This window comes from Hylobates moloch, unplaced genomic scaffold, assembly GCF_009828535.3.
Source record: "Hylobates moloch isolate HMO894 unplaced genomic scaffold, HMol_V3 SCAFFOLD_8, whole genome shotgun sequence".
NCBI classification, from domain to species: Eukaryota; Metazoa; Chordata; class Mammalia; order Primates; family Hylobatidae; genus Hylobates; species Hylobates moloch.
The window spans coordinates 19,343,577-19,368,815 of record NW_026652283.1 but is presented as its reverse complement, the minus strand read 5'-3'; the positions used below and the strand labels follow the sequence as shown (position 1 = coordinate 19,368,815).

General features: G+C 36.0%; 1 protein-coding gene across 1 annotated transcript in view; it reads right to left on the bottom strand.

Annotated features, from left to right (window-relative positions):
* PDE3A (phosphodiesterase 3A) overlaps window positions 1–25,239 on the bottom strand; it is a 294,546-nt gene that overhangs the window by 11,824 nt on the left and 257,483 nt on the right. The window contains 9 exon segments of the mRNA XM_058442168.1: window positions 1,071–1,226; window positions 2,739–2,942; window positions 4,693–4,892; window positions 5,050–5,163; window positions 11,887–11,998; window positions 14,605–14,742; window positions 16,751–16,905; window positions 18,029–18,114; window positions 21,682–21,901. Coding sequence (XP_058298151.1) covers window positions 1,071–1,226; window positions 2,739–2,942; window positions 4,693–4,892; window positions 5,050–5,163; window positions 11,887–11,998; window positions 14,605–14,742; window positions 16,751–16,905; window positions 18,029–18,114; window positions 21,682–21,901 — 1,385 coding nt within the window.

The window sequence follows — 25,239 nt, the reverse complement described above, 5'->3', positions numbered from 1 at the left end:
TGTCCAATGACAGTCAATTTATTACGATTAATAAGGTGTCTCAGCCTATTTTTGGATACCTTTAGCAATATAAATTTCTTTCTGACATTGACCTGAACTCTACTTCCCAATAACTTCTATAGACTGGTATATTCATACCTTTTTTTAGGGCAGTAGAGAGGGATCTAACTTTTTTTATGAATCAGATCCTGTGCTAAGTATGTTACATAATTTATCTTCTTTAATCTCCACAGCAATGTTATGATTAACCTATTTCTAAATTAGTATGTCACTCCTTTAAATATCTGAAGACAGTCATATTTCCCCAAGAGTAAATATCTTCATTTTTTTCCACATGCTTTCCTGTCGCTTATTCCTGTCCTTCATGCATGCTCCTTCACCTCCACGTTCTTTCTAAGAGTGGTTCACAGTGCCAAACAGGAAGGTTCAAGTGCATTCTGATGGGTGTAGGGTAATGTCAGGAGGATCACCCCCGGCTTATGTAATTGTGGTAGCTTTCTGAGTAGTCTGTTAACTCTTACATTATCATGTCAAATGAAATGCCTATTTCTTTTTAGCTTTTTCATATAATGCTCATTAATTTTTTTACAAAAGTGAAGTTAATCTAATATGCAGATACATTCGAACTACCATAATACATATACATATAAACTATCCCATTTACATTTAAACTACCTTCTATGATAATAAATACATTTTCTAGGAAAGTAAGTGAAATTAATGTGATACGCATATACATTTAAACTACCATATACATATAAGCTACTCCATATACATTTAAACTACCTTCTATGATAATAAATAAATCTATAAAACAACAGTATTTCAAGGATCTTCCTAACTCAATATCTTCTTCCCCCCAAATGCTTGCAAATAACTTTTATCATAGAGTTCTATGATTATATTTTAGTCCAATTTTTGTCTCCTGATCAAAATTGACCAGTGCATTTTCTGGCAAAAGTATGAATATAAAATAGAGTGATCATACTTTCATAGCTGTTAGAAGCTTTGAGCAATTCATGAGCAACCTGTAAGTACAGATTAAGCTGTATTAAACAATTGTCAGTTACCTGTTCATAAAATTCATTGACAATACCATCTGTCCACTGAAGATGGAGTTCTTTACATTTAGCTGGACCATTGATATCAGCCAACTTTATACACATTTGACAAACCAGTAGACGATCATTTTCATTGGTCCAATCTATTCCAACATCATCATTTACCTATTTGAAAGATAAAGTTAAAATATGTTTTGCTTCGATAAAAACAATAGTTGAAGAGAAAAACAATAGAACATTTATTGTCTTCAGATTATATAGGGATCATAATACCAAATAATTGGGAACCTCTAGCTGCTTAAAAATGTTATTGGCTTGTGTAAATTAATGGTAAAAATTGTTCATGAAAAAAGTAAAATAATGAATTATGGATAAAATAATTAATAATGGGTGACAGGGTGAGTGTAGTCAAAAATAATTTAGTTATACATTTTAAAATAACTAAAAAAGTATAACTGGATTGTTTGTAATACAATGGATAAATGCTTGAGGTGAGATACCCCATTTGCTCTGTTGTGATTATTACACATTATATGAATTTATTAATGTAACCCATAAATATATATACCTACTATGTACCTACAAAAATGAAAATTTTAAAAATCATTAATTATTGAATTAGCAAAAAATGCTTTTTTAAATTGGCATACATAATCAATTACTTTTCTTTTTTTGAGACAGAGTCTTGCTCTGTCTCTCAGGCTGGAGTGTGGTGGTACAGTCTTGGCTCACTGCAACCTCCACCTCCCGGGTTCAAGCAATCTTCCTGCCTCAGCACCCCCCAAGTAGGTAGGACTACAGGTGTGCGCCACCACACCTGGCCAATTTTTGTATTTTTAATAGGGATGGTGTTTCGCCGTATTAGCCAGACTGGTCTCGAACTCCTGGCCTCAAGTGATCCACCCACCTCGGCCTCCCAAAGTGTTGAGATTACAGGCGTGAACCATTGTGCTTGGCCTTATTATCAATTACTATTAAAATAATATAGTTACAGTTCATAAAAAATTGTCATAACTTAATATTTGGGCATTTACTTTTGAGGTTTAAAATTCTGCTTCAAGTTTTTGATCTGTACTGCTGCCAGATAATTTATATAAATATACCATAGAAATGAAAACAAATTAAATCAAACAAAAACCACAATGACAGAATGTGTTATTCCTCTGTAGCACAAAGTATAATCTATAGAGACAGCATCTCAGCTTCTTGGGCATCTAGATTCAGATCAATATCTATATGTCTGCTTCTGGTTAAACATTTTATTTTATTCCATTTTCACATTTGAAATCTGAGAGTTGATAGTAACATGTTTTGTTTAACAGTTTGCTTCCATGATATCTTTCAATGTGTCTATCAAATGAAGACAGGTGCCTCACGCCTGTAATCCCAGCACTTTGGGAGGCCGAGGTGGGTGGACCACGAGGTCAGGAGTTTGAGACCAGCCTGGCCAACGTGGTGAAACCCCATCTCTACTTAAAAAAATATACAAAAATTAGCCAGGCATGGTGGCATGAGCCTGTAATCCCAGCTACTCGGGAGGCTGAGGCAGGAGAATCACTTGAACCCAGGAGGCGGAGGTTGCGGTGAACCAAGATCATGCCACTGCAATCCAGTCTGGGCGACACAGCAAGACCCTGTCTCAAAAAAAAAATGAAAACTGGGTACAGCTCTATTTACCTTGCCATTAAATTTGGCTACGAAGTCAAAGTGTTTCTTCAGGTCAGTGGCCAAAATTGCTTCAATGACAAGGAAACGGAAATGCTTAAATTCCACATGGTCAAGGTTAACTAAGAAGTTATACTCTGGCCGGGACATGAAAAGATTCCATGCAGCAGCTGCGTGATGATTCTCCAAAACTGAACGATCGTTATATAGCACCGCCTAGGCAAATAAGACAGTTAACAGGTCAACTTTTTAAGAAAATAATCACAAAAATCATGAGAATATGAATTGCTTTCGAAATTGCTTTTTATTCATACAACAAAGAAATGTAATCATGTGACTCCTGCTTATTACGAATCACTTATTACTGTACAATGACTCTATTATTTTTCTTGGTTAAATTTCCCTTTTTTGTAAGATAAATTCCTTTCCTTGAAAACTTAGTCCAAACTCTTGTGAGGGGGCACTAGCCTATCTTAATAGATTTTTTTTTAAGATTTTTTCTTTAGATTTCTTTGTAGGGTACAGGAATTTAAACATAAAACAATATATACAAATAGAAAAGAAAGAGGAGGGAGGAAGAAAAGAGGATAAATTACATTTACATATATATGTAAATATATATATCTATAATATATAGTTATGCCAATGCCACAATACCTCAAGAGGTAACTAGGTTACTTTCTCTATCTGGCATAAGCATTACCTCCTCTTAAACACATATAGGTACTAAAGATGAATGGAATGCCCAAAATGCCCATGACTTAAAACATTCTCACTCCAATCCACAGGAAATACCACCTTTTATCAAGTATTTGAAGACATAACATGGTATTTACTTGTTTGAAATTCTCTAATAATGCAGGAAGAAGTTTTATTAGAGAATATTTTTTAAAAAAGGAAGCTGCCTACAAAATGCCTCAACACTAGTGTGCAAGATAGCCTACGGAGAAATAAAAAGACATAGGACAAAAAGAAAACACTGAGCACTGAATATTAATATAGAGGTATATAAAAATGTAGACATGTAAATTAATCTGAATGGTAAATTATCCTGGCCAGTGGATTTTTGCCTACAGTTAGAAGAAATAATTCTAGTGTGTGAAAGACAAGTGGAAAGAAGGTAGTTAAGAAAAAATTATCAGATAATTTTTATTTTATATAGATTCAAGAAAAACTATAGAACAGACCATAAGGTCAGCTGTGTAAATGGACAGCAGTGGGATAGAAGAGGCAAAGAAGATTACAGAAAAGTCAATATTGAATGAAATTGGCCTCTAGATCTTGTAGAAGAACAGAGGATCTCAGAATGTTTAGCAACTTGGGTTCAGCTAATTAAATAAATGAGGGGCTAAATTTGATTGTATAAATGGGTATGTCTAGATACTTAGTGATGAATTTTTTACTTAGGTAGAATTATACACCAAGATGAACTTTAAATTTATTCACTGTTTTTGGAATCTATGTTTAGGCAAAAAAAAAAAAAAAAAAAAATTCCTCCAATGAAATAAATTGATGTTCAAATCCTACCAACCCATAGGTAATGTCGTAAGAATCATAACTGTTATAATGAATATATTTCAAAGGAATGGTATTTATATACAAAGAAACCTTACATTCTTAAAAGTCCAAGAAATACTTGGTTCTCTAATCTTTTCAGAAAGGGGCTTTTGTATAGTTTGCCTTTTGTTTGTTGAAGAGATCCATTAACATGAATTCAAGTAGGTTTTCTTCCTAAGAAGAAAACTGAGAAATGATTCCCATGGATAATAAAGTTGTATACCCGCTATTAGAATCTTGGAAGAATCCATGGTTTCTTTTCAGAATTAGCATGGTCTCTGAGAATTTTAATGTAAGCCTATATGTAGTTTGGCTTATATTAACTTGGTGCCTATTATAAATCACACTTAACTTCACTTTCTTGAGAAATCTTTACATTAGTTCTCCCAACCAAAATCTAAAGATTTACCTGAGGAGCACTAGTTGCAACCAGGAAAGCATTAGTCCTTCCTGGGTGATCATAATCGTGCATGGCTGCAGCCACATACAGCGCCATCAACTCTAAGGCAGGGATATTCCCAGACAGACATCCGTATTTATCATCTGTCACATTATACGTTTTTGAGAATACGTATCCCATATGTCCATGCGTAAATCCACTGTCAGAATCTGAGAAGAGAAAATGAGAGTCAAAGAAATTTTTTAAAAAGTACTGACATTATTTGTCTTGACTTCTTTTTTTTGGGGGGAAAAAAACAAAAAACAAAAAAAAAACCACCCTGGTTCCCATCTCTCATAAGGCAGTGCAGATTCACTTCGTACATACCTGAATCACTGGTTGAACCATGATCATTAATCACAGTTGAAAGGCCTGGAATAGGCTGTGTAGTAAGATACCAAACAGCGTGTAAAACATCAGTGGCATGGATTCTGTTATGATCTGTAACCAGTGAACAGGAACAGTCATCAGTTTATGAACTTTGGGTCCAAGAACTAAGAGTGCCATCTACTGGACAAACAGTTTAGTCCTAACATTTTACGATTTCCATGAAAGTTGGCCAAACTTTCTAGGACAAATATTCTTTGATTACTCTTCCATAACTCTATAACATCCACAGTACCAAGAAAAAACCCCCTACTTGTAACGTTTATTATGCATGCAGGTATCTGAAGTGGAAATTTCTGTGTCAATAATCGACTAGAAACTACGTATATCGGAAACATACTGTGTGAAAAAAGTGTGATGTTTACTCTGGTACTTATTTTCATGCTCCTGCATAAAACTATGCAGAGAACGAGAATAAATGTAATAGCTATGACATACTTCAACTAGATGAGACATAATATTTCATCTCGATAGATGGTACTCAAAAATAATCTGGGAATAGAACATAATACCATTTTTCTGTATCAATCTTAAAGCACTGCAATAAAATATCTTTTATATGTAGATATTATCCACAAGCAAAATTCAAAGCCACAATCAATTTATTCTCTGATCTAGAAATTCTAATTTCAGAATATAGTTCTAAGAAATACTTAAAAAGAAAATGAAAAGCCTCTTTGTATAGTAATGTAGGAAGCTAAGCCATTTAGAAGAGTTAAAACCTACGGGAAAACCAGATTCAGTAGTCATAATGCCATCATCAAGGGAAGGGGGTCGTACTCCACATGTGCAGTTCAACTTCTTTCAAACCATAACCACATGCCCAGTGTGCTCTTGGCTCACCTTCCTTTTCTGTGCAATTCTTCCAAGTATTTTATCAGACCCCTCATAATACTTCACTGATTAATGTACTTTATTCTAAATATACTAACTTTACACATTGTATTTCTGCTAACCAACCATGATACTGTTTCCTTCTCTAGTACAATAGATTACAGTTCTTCATAATACTTAAAATAAGGAGAAGAGAGAAACAGGAGAGAACAAGAATGACAAGGAGAATATGAGAGAAACATCTATTACCTAGTCAGAGAAGAAAGAGGAAACCTATGTGTGGCAATTGTAGCACCTGGGTAGGTGTTAAATTTCTGGCAGCCATTAGGAATCAGTCTTTAAATGACAATATGCAGCTAAATCTTAGGTAAACCTAAGATCTCCATCCTAGAAATTCAGTGGAGAGGCCTGCATGTGGGTTTGAAAAGATCTCATCAGAAGAGCTTAAAGAAACTCTGCTCCGGCCGGGTGCAGTGGCTCATGCCTGTAATTCCAGCACTTTGGGAGGCCGAGATGGGTGGATCATTTGAAGTCAGGAGCTCAAGTTCAGCCTGGCCAACATGGTGAAATCCTGTCTATACTAAAAATACAAAAATTAGCCGAGCGTGGTGGCGTGGGCCTGTAATCCCAGCTACTCGGGAGGCTGAGGCAGGAGAATCGCTTGAACCCGGGAGGTGGAGGTTGCAGTGAGCTGAGACTGCACCACTGCACTTCATCCTGGGTGAAAGAGTAAAACTGTCTCAAAAAAAGAAAAAAAAAAGAATGAGAAGAAAGAAGAAAGGAAGAAGAAGGAAGAAGAAGAAGAAGAAAGAAGAAGAAAAGAAACTCAAATCCTACCCTCCTTGTATACCTGTGTCAATCGTAAATATGAATAATAATATTATATGGTACTTTTTTTTTTTTTTTTTGAAACGGAGTCTTGCTCTGTAGCCCAGGCTGGAGTGCAGTGGCAGGATCTCGGCTCACTGCAAGCTCCGCCTCCCGGGTTCACGCCATTCTCCTGCCTCAGTCTCTCGTGTAGCTGGGACTACAGGCGCCCGCCACCACGCCCGGCTAATTTTTTGTATTTTTAGTAGAGACGGGGTTTCACCATGTTAGCCAGGATGGTCTCGATTTCCTGACCTTGTGATCCGCCTGCTTCGGCCTCCCAAAGTGCTGGGATTACAGGCTTGAGCCACCGCGCCCGGCCTATATGGTACTTGAAAGAGCAATTTTATTAAGATTGGCATCTATATCCCTGAGTATAGACCATCTCCAGTGATATGAGCCCATTACATTTACAAATAATTCACAGGCAAGAGAATTACGATCATATTTTATGTCTGTACTTGGGCTATTTATGAAATTGATCATACTAGAATTTTCTGATTTGGGACAGGTATGCTTTTACGTCTGCTATAATATTTATTATCCATGCTAACTTGGGTGAGTTACTTAAAATCCATTTCCTTATCTTAAAAATAAGATAGAGTAAAAAGTCTCATTTCTTTTTCTTAAAAATACGGGAATAATATTGCCAAATTCATAGTACAATTTTGACAATTACAGAAGGAAATATATTTTAAAGGGCCTGATACACGGTGAATTTGTAATTTGTGTAAACATTATTCATGTAAAATAAATTGCTGCTGTAGAACAAGATAAAACTAGTATAGATCACCAGCTTTCTCCCAGAATCAATGCTGGATTTGTAAGAATAAAATAAAATATCTTCTACTTCCATCGGTAGAAGATAGTAATGACCTGGTATGGTGGGAAAATGGCAGTCTGAGAGTAGGGTTCCACTTTTGAGAGATATGTTGGAAGCCAGCTTCTTAGTTAAATTATCTTCTCCTGTTGCAAGCTGGGAAGATTACTATATGCCAGTAGTTACTATTATTGTTGCAAGTCAGAGAAACCTGTGCATGAGCATAGCAGTACAGAGGTGGATGGGAGGCAGTATCACAGTGTTGGCAGAGCCTGTTTGGGGTACAGAATTGATAACATCTATTCCAGGTGAACTTGCAGCTTTTGAGCTCTAATCCACCCTGTCCCCCACCCCAAGGCCCAGGCCCAGAAAACTTTATAGGTAATGTTTTATTTTATTTTATTTTTTTAAAAACAAACTTTCGACAAGCAATTAATCCTAAGTAAATAATCTAGTGCTGAAAATATAAGAAGAAAAGCTGCCAAACTCATTTTATGAGGCTGGTACAATCTTGATTTAAAAACTAGGTAAAGACAGTATATATATTTTAAAATGTTCCTTTTGCTTTCAAGTACACGTTTAAAAGTACTAAATAAAAAAATCGCTAACCAAATCCAGCTGCTTATTTAAATATATACATCTAGTTATATGTGTGTATGTGTAGGAGAATAACACTGTCATCAATCACTTAGATTGAAGAATAGAAAACCATCTGTCCTGTTAGCAGTCAGTAACATGTTTATTAATCAAATATTCACTTAGCATGTACTCAGTATTATGCCAAGTGCTGGCATCTCCATTGTTCTTGTCATTAGTTCTCTGGTAACCCAACCCAGGAGCAAAGACACTCAGGAAAGGAAGCTAGCAAGGTCAATGTAAGTTACTGACAGGTTTCTATGTGATACATAAAAATGCTCAAAGATGCTTCTTCTTCTGGCCAGGGTAGGCAACTGAGAAGGATAAGAAATGCTATCAGAGCTATCCTTATTTTATCCTTATTATCATCATACCTCTTCCTTCATCTCTGCATTTTGGACAAACCCCTAGCCTTCTCGATGACGCCTTCACTCACGTGGCAACCCCCTCACCCTCTTTAATAACATATAGACGCACATGCATACACTAGCACATGGTACACCCTACCTCTTTCCCAGAGTCCGCCCATCTCCCTCTTCCGTCTTGATACACTTGTTTTTTCAACTTTCTCCTTTTCCCTCAAGCACAGAGTTGAAGTGAGCTGGTATGGAGGGTTGGAGTTGTATGTAAATTCACAGATTTTAAGATCCAAATTTATATATTTTTTATTTAAAATTTTGTCTATGCTCCTATGCACCATAGGGTAAGCGGAAGTAATAAAGAATAGAGGTAACACTTTAAATATGTTTTTCTTTTGGAATATAGTTAATACTCTGGTAGTTCTGCCCCTCTAGCATGTACCATGTCACTTCAATATCTAGCTTTAAAATCAGTGGGCACATCATGTACAGCTGAATTGAACTGAACTAAATATAGGTTGAGCAGGACTATTCTCATTGCTGCCATGAAATAGCTACATGATCACAGGTACTTCTGAGGCATTCTCCCCATTTCTCAAACTTAAATCAGAATGAGAGGTGTTAGGGAGAATACGCTTTGGAGAGGAAACTCTTTGAAAATAAAAAAACTACCCTTAAAAATAACTGGATTGATGAATGAATATGAATAGATTTTTCTTTATTAAGCAAGATACCCAATTGAAAGGGACTATGAATGACACCAAACATTATTTATCTCCTTATGCAATTGGGTATTGACCATACATTAATTTATCCTAAGTGTGATTGAACAAATACATTTTTATCACATTTATATTATTGAGTTGACCATATTTCTTGTCTTTCTATTGCTACTACCATGAAATTACTTTGACTCTCTGTTTAAATCTAGATTCTTCAATTTTTGTCAGGATTCTAATTACAAATTTAAAAGCTTTCCTACTTACCCTCTTTTCTTGAAAACCGTTAAAGGTACACTTAGAACTATAACAAGAAATTTAGTTTCTAATATTTGCACACATTATCATATTAAAGTTAATCCAACCCCATTTTAACTTTGGTTCCTCTTATGCTTCTTTTCAACTAAGGATTTATTTAGATAGGACCATTAGAAATATAGTCCAAAATAAATATTAAAATAAGTAGGTACAGAGCAAATTTTTGTATGTGCTAATTATAACTAATGACAAGTGAAGCTTTTAATAAGTATTCATATTAATTTACAATCTCAGCACATATGAAATATTAGTTAAAAGTGATCACAAATGAAACTAGAGCTTTCCTATGAGAAGATGTAAATAAATTCCCTTTATAGAGAGTATCTGGGACTTCTAATAGAACAAGCAGGTTTATTATAACAAGATCTTTTCACCTGGAATAAAGAACCCATTATTTCAGGGGAAAACGTCTATTTACTTGTAACATATAAAAATGGAATAAGAAAATATAAAAGTGAATAATAAATCTTAGAATCTGAAAACTTATTTTTGTACTTAAACATCTGCCATCTTTCAACTATGATTTAATGATATACTACCTGTGAAAAAGTTGGTAGTTATTATGTCTATGGAGTTTAGTATCAATTTGAACTCAGTGGAACTTTGCTATGGCTAATTATATCATTAAAATACATTTGAAAATATAACATGGATTTGGAAATTCAGTCTAGTGATTAGCTGTTCTTTAGTGTTTTTAGTGGCTTCCTTTCTATAAAAGTTTATTTATGTAATTCCTTAACCTTTGAGAAATCGTGAACACTTAGGTCAATCACTGGCATCCAACCAGGGTGGGCCCTGGGAAAACTGTATTAAGAAAGCAAGGCTTATCTTGAGATCCTTTCCAACTACCCCTTTTTTTCATACTTCTCTTCCAACTTCCATGGATTTGTCAGCCAGATGTTCCCAGGGGCTCTGGTACTGTTGAGCTCCTCTTTCCCCTACTCCAACTGCCTTACTCTGCCTGTATTTTGGTCCCATGTTCTTCAGAAAATCTCATTTGTAGATTCAGTTCTTCATTCTCTTTTTCTATGATACACTATCAGCTGTGCATATTCATTCCAATGTAGCAGGTGGATGGGATTTTGAAAACAATAAATATGCTCATAATAAATCCCTAAGTTAATATGATACCCCTTCCTGGAAATACTTGTGCTTTATTAGTGTTAATTATTTTTTAATGTAATTTCAGCTCTTTACAATTATGAAAAAGTTATGGGACTCTGAAGTCTGAGGTGCATAAAAGCAAATTTAAAAGCTTTTAAAACTTTTAAAAGCTTAAAAGTTAAAATATGATTTAAATAACATATTTCCGAGACATGCTCCAATCAATATTTTTCTTTCTATATATTTATTTCCTTAATATGTTCCATGATTTTTGAACATCTCCACAATTTCCCTGTTTCGACCTATAGACACTGTCTCCTAAACCATATATTTTGTAGCACTATAAGACCATTTTACTTATGTGTTCTAATCAATGATTCCTGAAATGCTACATAATGAAAATTTAACATCTCCTCTGTGTTCCGATTTCTTGTTATTATAAATGGGAAACTTACTCCCACAAGACTCAGAGCTTGAATACTTGATTGTGTGTTTTCCTTGGGTCTTTCCATTTACCTGATTTTTTTAAGTGTTTCTCATCATTTTTCCATAACCACTTCCAGATGTCTTTTCTATTTTATTCATCAGACCATCATCCTCCTGTCCCTCTAAACACCAGCCAACTTTATCTTACGTGGAGAAAACATATATAGTGACTTAACTCTTCAGATGCCACAACAAAACTTGAATTCACCCAATAAAAGAGATGGGTTATTAAATGAGCAATAAATTTAGTATTTATTTATTTCCAAAAAATAGCCATATTAAAGTGGACTTATGTTGGACTTACTGTGTGCTAGGCACCAAAATAACCTCTTTAAAATTATAATCTTATTTGATCCTAACAATCATATGAAGCAGGTGTTATAATCCTCATTTTATGGACTAAGAAATGAGGCATGTAGAGCTTAAGTAAACCCTAGGGTCTCACACAGCTGAAAAGTATAGGAGCCAGGATTCTAACACACAGGCGATATTTCCTAATCACCGTATGATGTCTCCATATTCAGTGTCTACCATGTGTAATTCCGTGCTACCTGCTAATGATTCACTATCCCATTTACCCACAGCAAATTCGACATATTTTAAAAGTATTATTTTACAAATCACATATACTTACAAGGAATATCCCTATATCCAATCTCCAAAGCATGAAAATAATTCATAAATTCCCTAATTGGAATTTTAAAAGCTTCAAAGAGGCCCATGTCTTCAAAAAGTCTGTAAGATACCTGTAAAAGAAAAGACAAAGCCTTATGAAATATCCCTATGTGTATGTCAGACATAAAGAGAACAGTGGTGAAACTAGGTAAATATCGGTAACGGAAAACATTAAATGCCTTTTCAAAATCTGAAGGGTGTCCTTTTAAGTTGGTTAAAATGATAGTCATCAAAAGGCAGGCTGTATATTGAAACTGAGAACTTATTTCCATTGCACATGTCTCTTTAAAAATCTTTTGAAATGAGACTTTTTCCATTTAGTCTCAGCCAAAAGGTGATTTATTGGAATGTTCACATTAATTCATTTCAGCTGTCCTAAAGTCTTACTATTGCAAAAATATATACATATTTTCCATAACAAAAATTTCATGGTTTTTGTTCTTATAAACTCAAATAAAAGGAAAAATCCCAAAAAGTTCTACTTAGCAAGTCATATGAAACTGCATTTGTTCAAAGTTTAATGTCTGGGAAATTGGGAAAGTAAACGGTGACTAATAAGGATCATATATCAATATATTACTCTGTTTTTGGAACATGATTGGAACAAAAGATACATTATTGAATTTTGCATGAATCTAATTGTTAATTATCCTTAATCTTTTTATTGTCTACTGGTATCCATGACTCTTAGAAAACATTCTGTGGCAATTTTGGTCAAGTTGTTTTCTCCCGTTCCCAGCTCACAGAACTTCAAGGGAGTGGTTGGTACCTGTAATGAAATTCTGTACGCTGTCATTTGTGCTGTAAAACTGACTGCTATCATAACCACTTTTTCTACTAGGTCCAAATCCTCATTTGGAGAACTTGAAGATATAATAGGTCAAGGGGTTTTATGAAGATATGAGAAGCAATTGAATGGATATAAAATTCTTGGGCTTCTGATATGGATAAATCTACTCTGGAATCCTGGGTTGAATATTTACTATATGACTTCAGAAGAGTAGCATATCCTCTTTTAAGCCTTAGTTTCTTCTTCTATAAAATACATATTAAAAAAAAACCTGCACTAAAGTTACTGTGAAGATTAAGTTTTCGAGAGTCTGTGAGATATACATCAAATATAAAATAAGATGAGATGTGTCTCTCTATACCAGGGAACACACTCCCTAGTTAAAAAAAAATAAAGAGAGAAAATGCTTCCTGGCTCATTGCCACATCCTGTAGCACCGTTACAGGCTTATTTGCAGGCAAGCTCACTCCTTCAAAGTTGCAGTTTGCCATAGGTTTCAGAAAGAAAATACACAATCTCCCAGGAGGATCCCTAAGGTATGAGGCTAAGGTGAATTGGACAGAACAGCTACCCTTAAATCTGTCCTGAAGATCAGCTAGTGTAAGAGACATTACTTAGCACCAAGAAGAAAGGAAGGGAAGAGGAACAGGACTCTCAACTCCTAGCGAAGTGCAAAGGCTGCCATTATATTCTTCAACATGGTGATGGACAGAATAGAGTCTAGCAGAGGCAATAATTGAATATTTTACAGACTTTGTAAGAATTTTGTGTCTCATATTCCATCAATAATGTTAGTGTACCCCTAGACTAGACAGTCATATGTGCTTGTAGAATCAAACACTAGAAGAAAGGTCTGCTATCTTTTCCCTTCAATCTTCACAGATTATGATCCTCACCCCAAACGAAGTTCCACATTGAGACATGTGTTGAGTGGTCCAAATAAAGCTCATCTCTGATGCACTGCGTAGAAATCAGCATTTCAGTGATTTCTCTTCTATTGTTTTGCAGAGAAGTGTTAGTGGCCCCAACAGATCTGGGTTGGGTCTTGAATTCTTACCTAAGTCTTATATTCACAAGTTTGATGGTCCTTACTATCCCTGCTGTGACACTTACTCAAATTTATAAGAACACACCTAAAACATGTGAAGATAAGCTGATACATATTATTGCACCATCCTCTTTATTTAATTAAGGGTGTGTATTTCGATAGCTATTCCATAGTACAGCAAATCCATCATTTTGTTTTGTAGTTTAAAACAAACATTTTCAAATTCTTAATTTCTACATGTTTTCTTTCTTCTTCAGCAAAACAAGTAATTATTTATGTGAAAAGCTTTGAAAGTAGTCTAGCCTAAAGAAAACAATACTCAAAGGCTGGTTATGAAGCAAAGTATTATTCTATAACTCTATGTGATGTGTTTTTCATAATGCTAGGAGGAAACACATTTTGGCACAATGTATTATCTTTGATAAGGCCTAGGCTCTATAATATTCAAAAGTTTTTAAAAAGTCATCAAAAATAATTACAGACAATAAATTAGTATCTCTAAATGGGCAGTTTTCTTATTTTAGAGGCCTGTGTCAGATTTTCTTTTGCTTAATTCTATGAATTCTAGATCGTTTGTCCTCTGTCTATATATCTCTATCCCCTCCTACTTTGTCTTTAAAAATATATCGTATTTTAATTGCAGAATATGACATTCGACTCACTTGAAGTTCCAGTTTCTTTTGTTAACCCACAGCAAGGAATCTACAGAATGCTGTGTTCTAAAACTTCCTTTCTCCACACAACACCTATCCACAAGTGTCAAGAATTTACAGAGCTTTAAGCAACAAAGGAACTGTTTTTCCTATATTTAAATTAGTGTGAATGAATGCATTTCTTACCTGACTAAGAATACGGCCACATTTTCTTCCTATATTTTCCACTAAGTCAAAAATCGGAAAATTCCAAGTATTTAGCTGCTCCATAATTGAGTCCAGGTTATCCATGACAAGAGGTTCGGGAGCAAGAATTGGTTTGTCCTGTAATGTTTAACATTAAAATACTTAAACAGCACGCAGTTTTTCTACAGGGCAATTTGTGCTTTGCTAAATTCAGTAACAACTGTGGCTATCGGAAATAAATGACTTAAAACTCCAAGGTGAATAAGTGATCTTTGCTTAGAGAGTCAAGATGAACGAGACATTGACCCCAAAGTAAGAAGGAAAGGAACAAATGCCATTTCAGATATAAATTTTGCACTATTAGGTGCTTGCCTATCACTGGTCCATATACACTCCAGCAAAAACATGGATGTTTCTTCTATAAGTTAGTATAACTACTTCGAGTCTACTGCAAGGTTCTTAAATAAAGTTTTAAAGACTTCAGAATATTCTGAAATTACATGTAAATTTATATCTCTACATAATCATGTGAATTTTTCAGAGATGGGGGTTCCCTCCCTAAATTAAGCTCTCAAAAGAAATCCATGAGCAGGAGGACCTGATCATTCCTATTATTAATTAAGTTTATATTAATGCTTTAAAATGGACATTAATCCTATATAATAACAATTGCCACATTTTTTAGGGATTTTAATTTATTTCATGTGATCTACTGTTTCTTGAGAAACATGTACTACGTAGAAGTAAAGGCATTTTTATAATTGGACCCAAACGAGGATGTTCTTAAGAGTACATTTGCCAAAAAAAAAAAAGATAATGTGGATAAGGAAACATATAAATTATTTTACCTGACGATCTCTCTGACTTAGAAATACAAATAGTAAATACAGTAAAAGAAAAATGATAATAGCAGCCACTGATGATCACTTGAGAGTCAACAGTTTTCTACTACTTGCCACCTCCCCAAAATGAAGCTGACTCAAATGTATGCTTCCATCCTCCTTAAATGCATCTTTTTAAATACATAAAGTAAGTAATCATTAAAGGATATTTTAATAGGTGGCTAGTGTGAATATATGCCTGACAATATTACAAGAAAAACAAATACTGGTTCATGTTCTAAGTCAAGGAGGTACTAGAGAAAACTAGCAGATGCCCTAAGACAATGAATATCTTCCCTCCCTTCCTTCATCTTTCTTTTCTTTCTTTATAAAATATTGTTTTAAGGAATGAAATAATACATTTTCCTATATTTACTTTTTGATTGGGTTAATAAATATCTGCAATCATTGTGTAACTATAAATACTTATGCTTCTGATCACCAGATAATAGAATCATTAAGAGACCAATAATGCTTGGAAAGAGAAAAAATATATTGATATTTATAGGAAGGGCTATAATACATGTGTAGTCCAGATGAAATACATCTGTAAATCTCATGTTTAAGAGATTGATTTCTTTCTTTTTTTTTTTTTTTTTTGAAACAGAGTGTCACTGTCCAGGCTGGAGTGCAGTGGCATGATCTCAGCTCACTGCAACCTCTGCCTCCTGGGTTCAAGTGATTCTCCTGCCTCAGTCTCCCAAGTAGCTGGGATTATAGGCGCCTGCCACCATGCCTGGGTAATTTTTTTTTTTTTGAGACAGAGTCTCCCTCTGTTGCCCAGGCTGGAGTGCAATGGCGTGATCTTGGCTCACTGCAACCTCCGCCTCCTGGGTTCAAGCGATTCTACTGCCTCAGCCTCCTGAGTAGCTGGCATTACAGATGCGCACCACCATGCCTGGCTAATTTTGGTATTTTTAGTAGAGACGGGGTTTCACCATGTTGGTCAGGCTGGTCTTGAACTCCTGACCTCGTGATATGCCCGCCTTGGCCTCCCAAAGTGCTGGGATTACAGGCGTGAGCCACTGCACTTGGCTATGCCTGGTTAATTTTTTTTGTATTTTTATTACAGATGGGGTTTCACCATATTGGTCAGGCTGGTCTCGAACTCCTGACCTCGTGATCCACCCACCTCGTCCTCCCAAAATGTTGGGATTACAGGTGTGAGCCACCCTGCCTGGCCTCAACGATTTATTTCTAAGCCAATATCTGTAACAGAAGGCGATCTCTCAAGTAAATGATTGAGTTAAGTGATATGGGACTACCAGAAACATCATGGTCTCAGGAGCATAGGTGCTGCAAGCCGATGCTTTCCTCAGAGGCTCTCTCAGGCACTCTGTTTCGTCTTCATTCTGTACAATGTCACTGCTGTCACTGTTGTTATTGGTTTCATAATCAGAGGTAACTTGAGCAGTGTCATCTACGATTAAAAGAGAACAACTTATTACAAGATCTACAATGGGGAAAGGGGGCTCCTTTAAGCAAATTTTGCTAAGCTGCATATGGTAAATAAAGTGTTTAGGAAAATAATGCTTTCACGAGCACTCCAAGAATATAGGATCATAGGGTGGAGAACATCACATATCTGTTAACAAAGTAAAACAGATGGAAATTATAATCTGTAATCTGCATGACATTCAATAACCCCTCAATAATATTTTTTAGATCAACAGTTCATACCTTTAATAAATCCTAGAGCTTTATGTTTCTTTTTTCTCTATTTCTCTCCCTATACATTAAACCACTGAGTGACTATAACACTCTAGAACGGGCACATGAGGTGGGAGAAATTGAGTTGACACACCCAGGAATAAAGTGCTCTGTGGAGCACAGAGTGATGGCATATGCTTGGGAGCATGGGAAATCCTATGTATCCAATCCTATTTCTTAGAATCCTGTGGCTTCCTTCCTTATCCGCCCTTCTTCACTGTCGCCATTTCAGTCAGCAGTAAACTATGCTAACGAAAAGACCAATCAGTAAACACCCAGAGTCTGAAGTCTACGCTCTCTGAGTTCCTATGACGTTTCTCATAGCTGAGTAAGGTGCCTGAAGGAAGTTTATTGAGTATTTGCTATGTTTTGGGAACCACTTAAAGTACTTGCAATGTCAGAAGTAGCAAGATAAAACAATATTTCTATATAATTCTATATATTATATAAAATGGCCTCTTGTGTTTTAAAAATATACACTTGCATAAATGTATAAAAACATTTTGGAAAGCTGTGCACCCAAACTTTACCAACGATTAACTCTAGAGAGTAGGAGTATAGATGATTTTAATTTTCTCCCTTGTCCTTTTAAATCTGTAATTTACAAAATCAGGCTGGGCGCAGTGGCTCATGCCTGTAATCCTAGCACTTCAAGAGGCTGAGGCGGGAGGATCACTTGAGGCCAGGAGTTTGAGACCAACCTGGCCAACATCATGAGACTCCGTCTCCCAGCGCCCCCCAAACAATCAGAAATGTAGGTCACTGTTTTGATCAGGAAAACAAAAATAAGGCAATTTCCATTTTGGGCAACAGAATCCAAAACAATGAATTACCTGTTCTACTTGGTGTCCGAGTGGCTACCCCACTTCTTTCCAGGGGCTCATCAGCAGGATTCCCTTGGGAATATGGTCTGCCACAGCTAAAAAATATTGGAAGAGCTGTAGGTATATCGTCCTCTTTTCAAAAAGTCATAGGCACATACCATCTATGTCTACATTAAGATAAACAACAATAATCAAATACTTCTACCTTCTGCTTATTTGTTTTGTGAAAATATGCATTTTGTTTGATACATAAATGCTGATATGCAGTGTAATACTTTCTTTTTTGTGAGACAGTAATCAATACAAAGGATTAGAAAGTCCATTTGACTCTTTTTCTCCTCCTCCTTTATCTAGATCATATTTGAGGTGAAAGTGATGGTAAAATTTTGTTAGATTATTTAGAGAATACTGGTATAGGCTGCTACCTACTTATAGTAGCCACTTTGCAGGTGTTGACCTATATTTGGACAAGAGTTATCTTCCCCAGTAAATACCTTTGTGCCTGCTTAAAAGCCTCATTATAGGCCAGGCTGCTTAAAAGCTCATTATGGGCTCATGCCTGTAATCCCAGCAGTTTGGGAGGCCAAGGCAGGTGGACCACCTGAGGTCAGGAGTTCAAGACCAGCCTGGCCAACATGGTGAAATCCCGTCTCTACTAAAAATACAAAAATTGCCAAGCAGGGTGGTGGACGCCTGTAATCCCAGCTACTTGGGGAGGCTGAGGCGGGAGAATCACTTGAACCTGAGACGGAGGCTGCCGTGAGTGGAGATTGCACCACTGCACTCCAGCCTGGGTGACAGAGCGAGACTCCATCTCAAAAAAGAAAAAAAAAATGCCTCATTATTAGATTTATTTATTTGGGTATGATATTTTTAGGTCTAAACAGACCTTTAAGACAGCATAGGTTGAAATAGTATATGCTGTATATGAATTTTATGTTTTGCTACAAAATAAAAATTGACTTCTTTTTTTTTCAGATCCATCAGTTACTTGGTAAGGCCCTAAGGAAATGAACAAAAGAGGGGTGCATTTGATGAAGAGTGAATGTATGACTGACTACATAGGATGCTGGTTGAGAGAAACAGGCCCCAGAGGTACCGTAAACCACCAAGAAAAACAAAGGTAAGAGAGGTGAGCAACGCCCTCTAACAGAGGGTGTTGGAGGAATGAAGTTTGACTGTTTTAAAAATTAAACAGTAACCCCACAAATGGCCTGGCACAGGTCATAAACTGAGTCTTCCCTCTTCTATCTTGTTTAGAAACTTCATGATTAGATTTTGATTCTGCATTTGCTGCTGGGTCCTTTCCTTCTGACTAATATTACAAAGAGTCTCAGAGGATTTTTTTTGTTTCTTATTTAACCACAGACCACCCACTCTAAAATGAAAAAAGTAGTGATAGCTTATTGTTTAATATCTTAAATAACTCATCATTTTTTTCCTGAATTGTGCTCATGTGTGCACTAAGAGGTAGGTAGACCGTATCTGCATACTAAGTAACTCTACTTTTCAACCCTTGAGTGTAAATAGAAAAACAAAACCTGTAAAATATTTCTAATTATTAAATCTGTCAGTTTGGGTTAGAGAATAAAAAGAAAATGATAGGACAAAAAGGGAAAAGAAAGGAGATGCAATTGGTAGGCTTACATTCTCAGACGAAGCTCAGGAGAAGTCGAGTTTATTAGCCTTAAACTTTCTCATTGCAAAATAACACCTAAAAGGACCATTTAAATTAGTACTTCGAACATGCCAGCTCTCATGCCAGAAAAATTGCTTGTTGCATAGACATTACAGCAGCCAAGAGACTGGGATTCAACGCCAAACTCTTCAAGTTCAGCAGGGGAAACCACAACAATTAGTCGTGTGTTTCTGGAGCTCTCTGTGCCTACATGGGTGGCTGCCTTTAAGGCAATAATAAAACCTGGTTTGAATTACAGATTTATAAAGCCCAAACAAATAAAACACACACTACTGGATTTATAAACATTACTGAACAAGTAGACAGTGAAATCCTCTTGTTTTTCTCTGAAACCTTTTATAAAAATCCCATTACATTCTTCCTGCTAAGAATACAAAAAAAAAAAAAAAAATACACTATGATGAAAAAAGCTACGTGAGTGGTAGAGCTTTTCTGAACATCTCTCTCCTTTCTTTGGAAGACTTATTTCCCAAAAGTCCGGAACCCACAGTGGGAGACTCTCCCTAAAAATGCTGAACCCAGATGTCCTTGATGAAGATTACTCCACTGGGCTTCATCTTGGCTCAGGGTGTATACAATAAAACAATGCTTCTTAATTGTGTTCTGCCAAATATTAGATCCATGGGCAATTCTTGGGTGTTAACCCAAAGAAATTGGTTCTGTGGTCAAATAAATTCAGAAAACACTAAATGAAACAACAAACATAAATAAAGAGGGATTCTTTTACCAGAGCTTCTCAGAGTTTTTAATAAAGCCATGTGTGTTGTGAATTTCTAACAGGGACGTATGATGTATCTTCTGAATATTTTACTACAGAACTTGATCTTTTGTGGAAAAGAGATGAGATTAATATCCTGCAGAAATTATTTTATTAAAAAAACTCATAGAGGGCAGCAGAATAACTTTTGCATAGTAGAATAACTTTGGCTCTGGGCAAACAAATGAAAATAATTTCTCATTTAAAAATGTTGGTAAAGAGAAAGGAGGTAAAAATAAAAATTATAAATAGCATTCATTTAATTTACAGAGCTTATGAGTAAAAAATATGAAAATGAAAATTATGAGGCTTAATATAAGTTGCTATTTCTTAAAGCTGAATACATTGAAAAAATCTGAGTCTATGAAGTAACATTTGATACGAGAAAACCAACAAGTTACTCATTTATTCAAATAGTTATCCTCATCAACCTCAGAAATGAAATACTATTTTATTCAAGGTACTCTCATAGTTAAAAACACTCAAATGTTTTTCTACTTAAGAAATGCCATAATGCTTTCAGATAAATTATTCAAGCTATTACTGAAGAACAATAAAAATACATTAACCAGTAAGAAGAGATAATTATTTCTTCGTGACAACCTTGGCAAAATAATTACTCCAGCCATGCTAGGCCATTTTTTTCTTAACCTCTGTGATAGATAACACTTTGTGATTTTGTTTCAACATGATAGAATAGCACATACAATTACTTAAATTGCATTCAGAGAACTATTTGAGTCCAGCCATCCTGTGCAATGTATTATTCACACATTTTTAAATTGCAAAAATGCGAAATGCAAACTGATGATTAAATATGCCTAATATCAATGTAACACGTTCCCTGGAGAACAAGTACAAACATTCCAACAAAATGAAGAATTATAACAGAATACTTGGTATCATTTTTTAGTTATATATTTTCTATATTCCCATCAGGAAACAGGCAACATATACAGCTAACAATTTTGTATCCTCTCTAAAGATTAGCTGTATGAACTGCATGGATTCTAAACTGTGTTAATAGAAAACTACTAAAACACAAGTTTTTATTGTAGCCTATTCAACACAAATCACATTATCCTGTACTTGGTTGTCAAATACTTGGCAAACCTACCCCAAGCTGCGTGGGCTGGTAGTAGGTATTTCTAGGGGAAAACTATCATCAGTTTGATTATTAAACTTCAGTTCATAAAAAATCCTTACCTGCTACATATAACAGGTGGAGTCAGGATTTGAGGGGATAGGTCTGGGGCACTCTGAGTGTAAGTTAAGGCCCTGTGAGAACCTAGGCTTTGTTTGGCAGTTGTGTCAGCAGATTCTGGAAACTGCACTGCAGAAATTTTGCTGACCAGGCTGCTGGCAGGAGTCCCTTGGAGAGGTGAGGAGCAGGGCGATGAAAGAGGTGAAATTTTAGCGAGGGCACCTGAGAAAGAATGAGAGTTAAGTAACTAAACACATGTCTTTAAAATGCAAAATTGCAACTGTTGAACTTCACCTGGACTCTTACAAACTCAGTAACAACCACGTGCCTGCTCAGGTCACCGGGCTGGCCTCCTCCACATACCAACATCTGAAGCCAGTGCGGTTGGGGTGTCTCCACAGCATTAAATGGGAGGAATGAATCATCATAAAAAAAATAGTGGCAATGTTGGCATATACAGCCAAAGCCCTGGTGTCCTGGAGTAACTTCAGGACAGAAGGATATTATTTTCTCCTCCCATTTTTGTTTCTTCTTGTCATTCTGACATGGAAATAATAGTTAAAATTTTCTCATGTATTGACTTTCTCTTAGGTTGTGAAGGTTTTAGCAGGAACAGGATCTGCTATTGTTTTAAACATTAACCAGTATCTGGGGCAGAGTTCAGCAGGCATCAGATGCTTAAAATATGTAAATAAAGAAGATGCATTACTGAGAGGAAATTAACCTTCTTAACCATTCACAGTTTAGTAAAATAAGACCTTTCGGTGTCAAAGAGTGCTTTGATCAAAATAATTTTTGAAGAAAACATTTTAAAATGTAATATAACCCATTTCAGATCAAACAATAGACCTAAAGCTTCCATTTCAAGTGTGGGTATTTGTGCCAGACTGTCTGTATTTACCCTAGATTGTAAGAATTTTACAGGACATTGGCTTAGATTTCAAAGTGTGGCTGTTGGAAGACAAGGACGATGTCTTTTGAAGTTATCCTCTCCCAAACACAGAGAAGGCAGCCTGCACTTAAAATGGAAAAAAGGAGAGAAATAACTTCTGCCCAACAACCGGCTTACTGGTTTTCATGATTTTATGGCTGAACAATGTACTGTAGGGCAAATGAAATGAAATTATTAAGAGTTGTTGTCTATTTCTCACCACTTAGGAAAATTTACAGCCATCCACCTTCACATCATCAAATTATGTGTGTGGTTAGCTGGCAGCTGGCTTACAGCAAAGTTTGCTTCCAGGGTCTAGCTTCCTAAAAAGTTTGAGTTGTCATAACAAAGGTTTTCTGGTCCACTGAAAAGAATATTAAGTTTGTTGAACGATTTTGTGTGAGTGCGTGTGTGTGTGTGTGTGTGCGTGTGTGTGTGTGTGTGTGTAATTTTTAATTTCTTGTTGGCACTGTTGTTTCTTTTTGTTGTTGTTGTTGTTAAAGATGAGAAATCTCACTGTCCCCTTGTTTCAGCGTGAAGAGCAGCAATCCCTTCTGATTCTTTCTCAACATATCTATGGTTAGTTCCTAATCAGCAGCTCAACCCCTTCTCAGCCTTTGTACTAAGCAAACGAAACCACTTAGACCTAGAGAGGTTAAAAAACCCTCCCAAGGTCACAGTACTAGTACATGGGAGAATATAGAGTAAACCCAGTTATTCTTAGTAAAATGCGGCTTATAAACCAGTACCTCTATCAGAGACTATCCAATGGGGAAGTAAAACCCATGGCCTATTAGGCAGTGTTTGCATTGCTCCTTACGTCATCCCTAATGGTTTTTATTTCGGTTTCTACTTCTATTAAAAAGACTCATTTATTTTTCCAAAGATAACAACAAACCTTCACATTACACAGTATCCTGAGCCAAAAACAAAACAAAACAAAAAATTAAGTTCACAAAGGTTTTAACTCAGAATTTTCCAGTCAATGTATGATTCTGTACAGCAAGTGAGTTATAAGTTTGCTGTGAATTATTTAATGGTTGAAAATATTTTTTAAAAAAGAAATATTTTATTTGGAAACTCTATAAAAAACTCAATTTTTAATATCTCTAATAGCTTATAGTTTTTCTCATTATAATTTTATAAAATAAAGGAAATCTAGTTTTCGAACTTGAAATCCCTTCCAATTTCTCTAATGCTACGATATTCACAAATACTATTACACATATATGGGTGCTCTGATGTAAAGGTTAAAAAGGGTTGGTCTAATTCTGACCACTTTTTGGATTTAGACAGGGACTCCAGATAATCTTAGAAAGGCACTGTAGCCGTTAAGGAGCTGAATCCTAGTACGATGTGGTAGAAAGTTTACCAAGGTATCTGTACTGAGTATCTCAATGATTTATTCATCCAACAAGTAGTTATTGTGAGTCTTGCTCCACGAATGGAGTAGGGTATAAAATAAAATCCCTGCTCTAATGGAGCTCCCACTTTCTTAGGGGAGACAGAAACTAAAAAATAAAGTCAATAAAAAAGAAAATTAACTTAAATTCAAGTAATAGGAAGAAAACAATGCACAGGGTAGAAGGCAGGGAAGAACAGAAATGCTCTTTAGATAAGATGGACTGGGAAGGCCTCTCTGGCTGGGAAGGGGTAGGGGTGGGTAAAATTCGAATAGAGGCCTCATGAAATACAGAAGACATTTAGAGAAGTAGCTGGGGAAAGCACGTTCAGGAAAAAGGGACATACCTGAGGGATGTCAGAGGAGCAGTCAGGAGGTCAGTGGCTGGCAGCTTAGCAAAAAGGAAAAAGAGGGGCAGGGAACGTGGTCAGAGAGGTTGCTGGGCAAGTCTGGATAGGGTTGGGTAGGGCCAGGGCAAAGTTTTATTAGGTTGGTGCAAAAGTAATTGTGGTTTTTGCAATGAAAAGTAATTGCAAAAACAGCAATTAAAAGTAATTGCTGTGTCATAAGAAAAAGAGCCTGATAGACACTGTGTTAGGCAATTCCTTAGTTGTTCTCATAGTAAACTGTGAGTTTTGGTACAGTTTTCTACACAATTTTTTTTTTTTAACAGAACCATAGTTCAAAGCCCACGAGAACATTGTCCATTTCTGTCTTGACACCCTGTTTTTTTCTGAAGGCAATTTATGAGAAGAGTGATTTTTTTCATTGCTAAGTTTTAGTAGCTGCCAGCTGATTGCTTCAGATACATGCAATTCACTCTCAAACATGAATTTTAAAATTCACACAACCATTAGAGTTCTTGGAACTCACAGATTAACTAAATTTAAACAAACAAGCAGATTTTAAGACATCAAATTTACTGCCTGGGATGAAATTTAAAATAAACCTGTAATAGAGAAGCTCTGCTTCCATAGTGTTAGTCTACATATTTTGAACACTTCCAAAAGCATAACTCGGCTAGGCGCGGTGGCTCATGCCTGTAATCCTAGCACTTTGGGAGGCCGAGGAGGGCGGATCACCTGAGATCAGGAGTTCGAGACCAGCCTGGCCAACATGGTGAAACCCCATCTCTACTAAAAATACAAAAATTAGCCCGATGTGGTGGTGCATGCCTGTAATCCCACTACTCAGGAGACTGAGGCAGGAGAATTGCTTGAGCCCGGG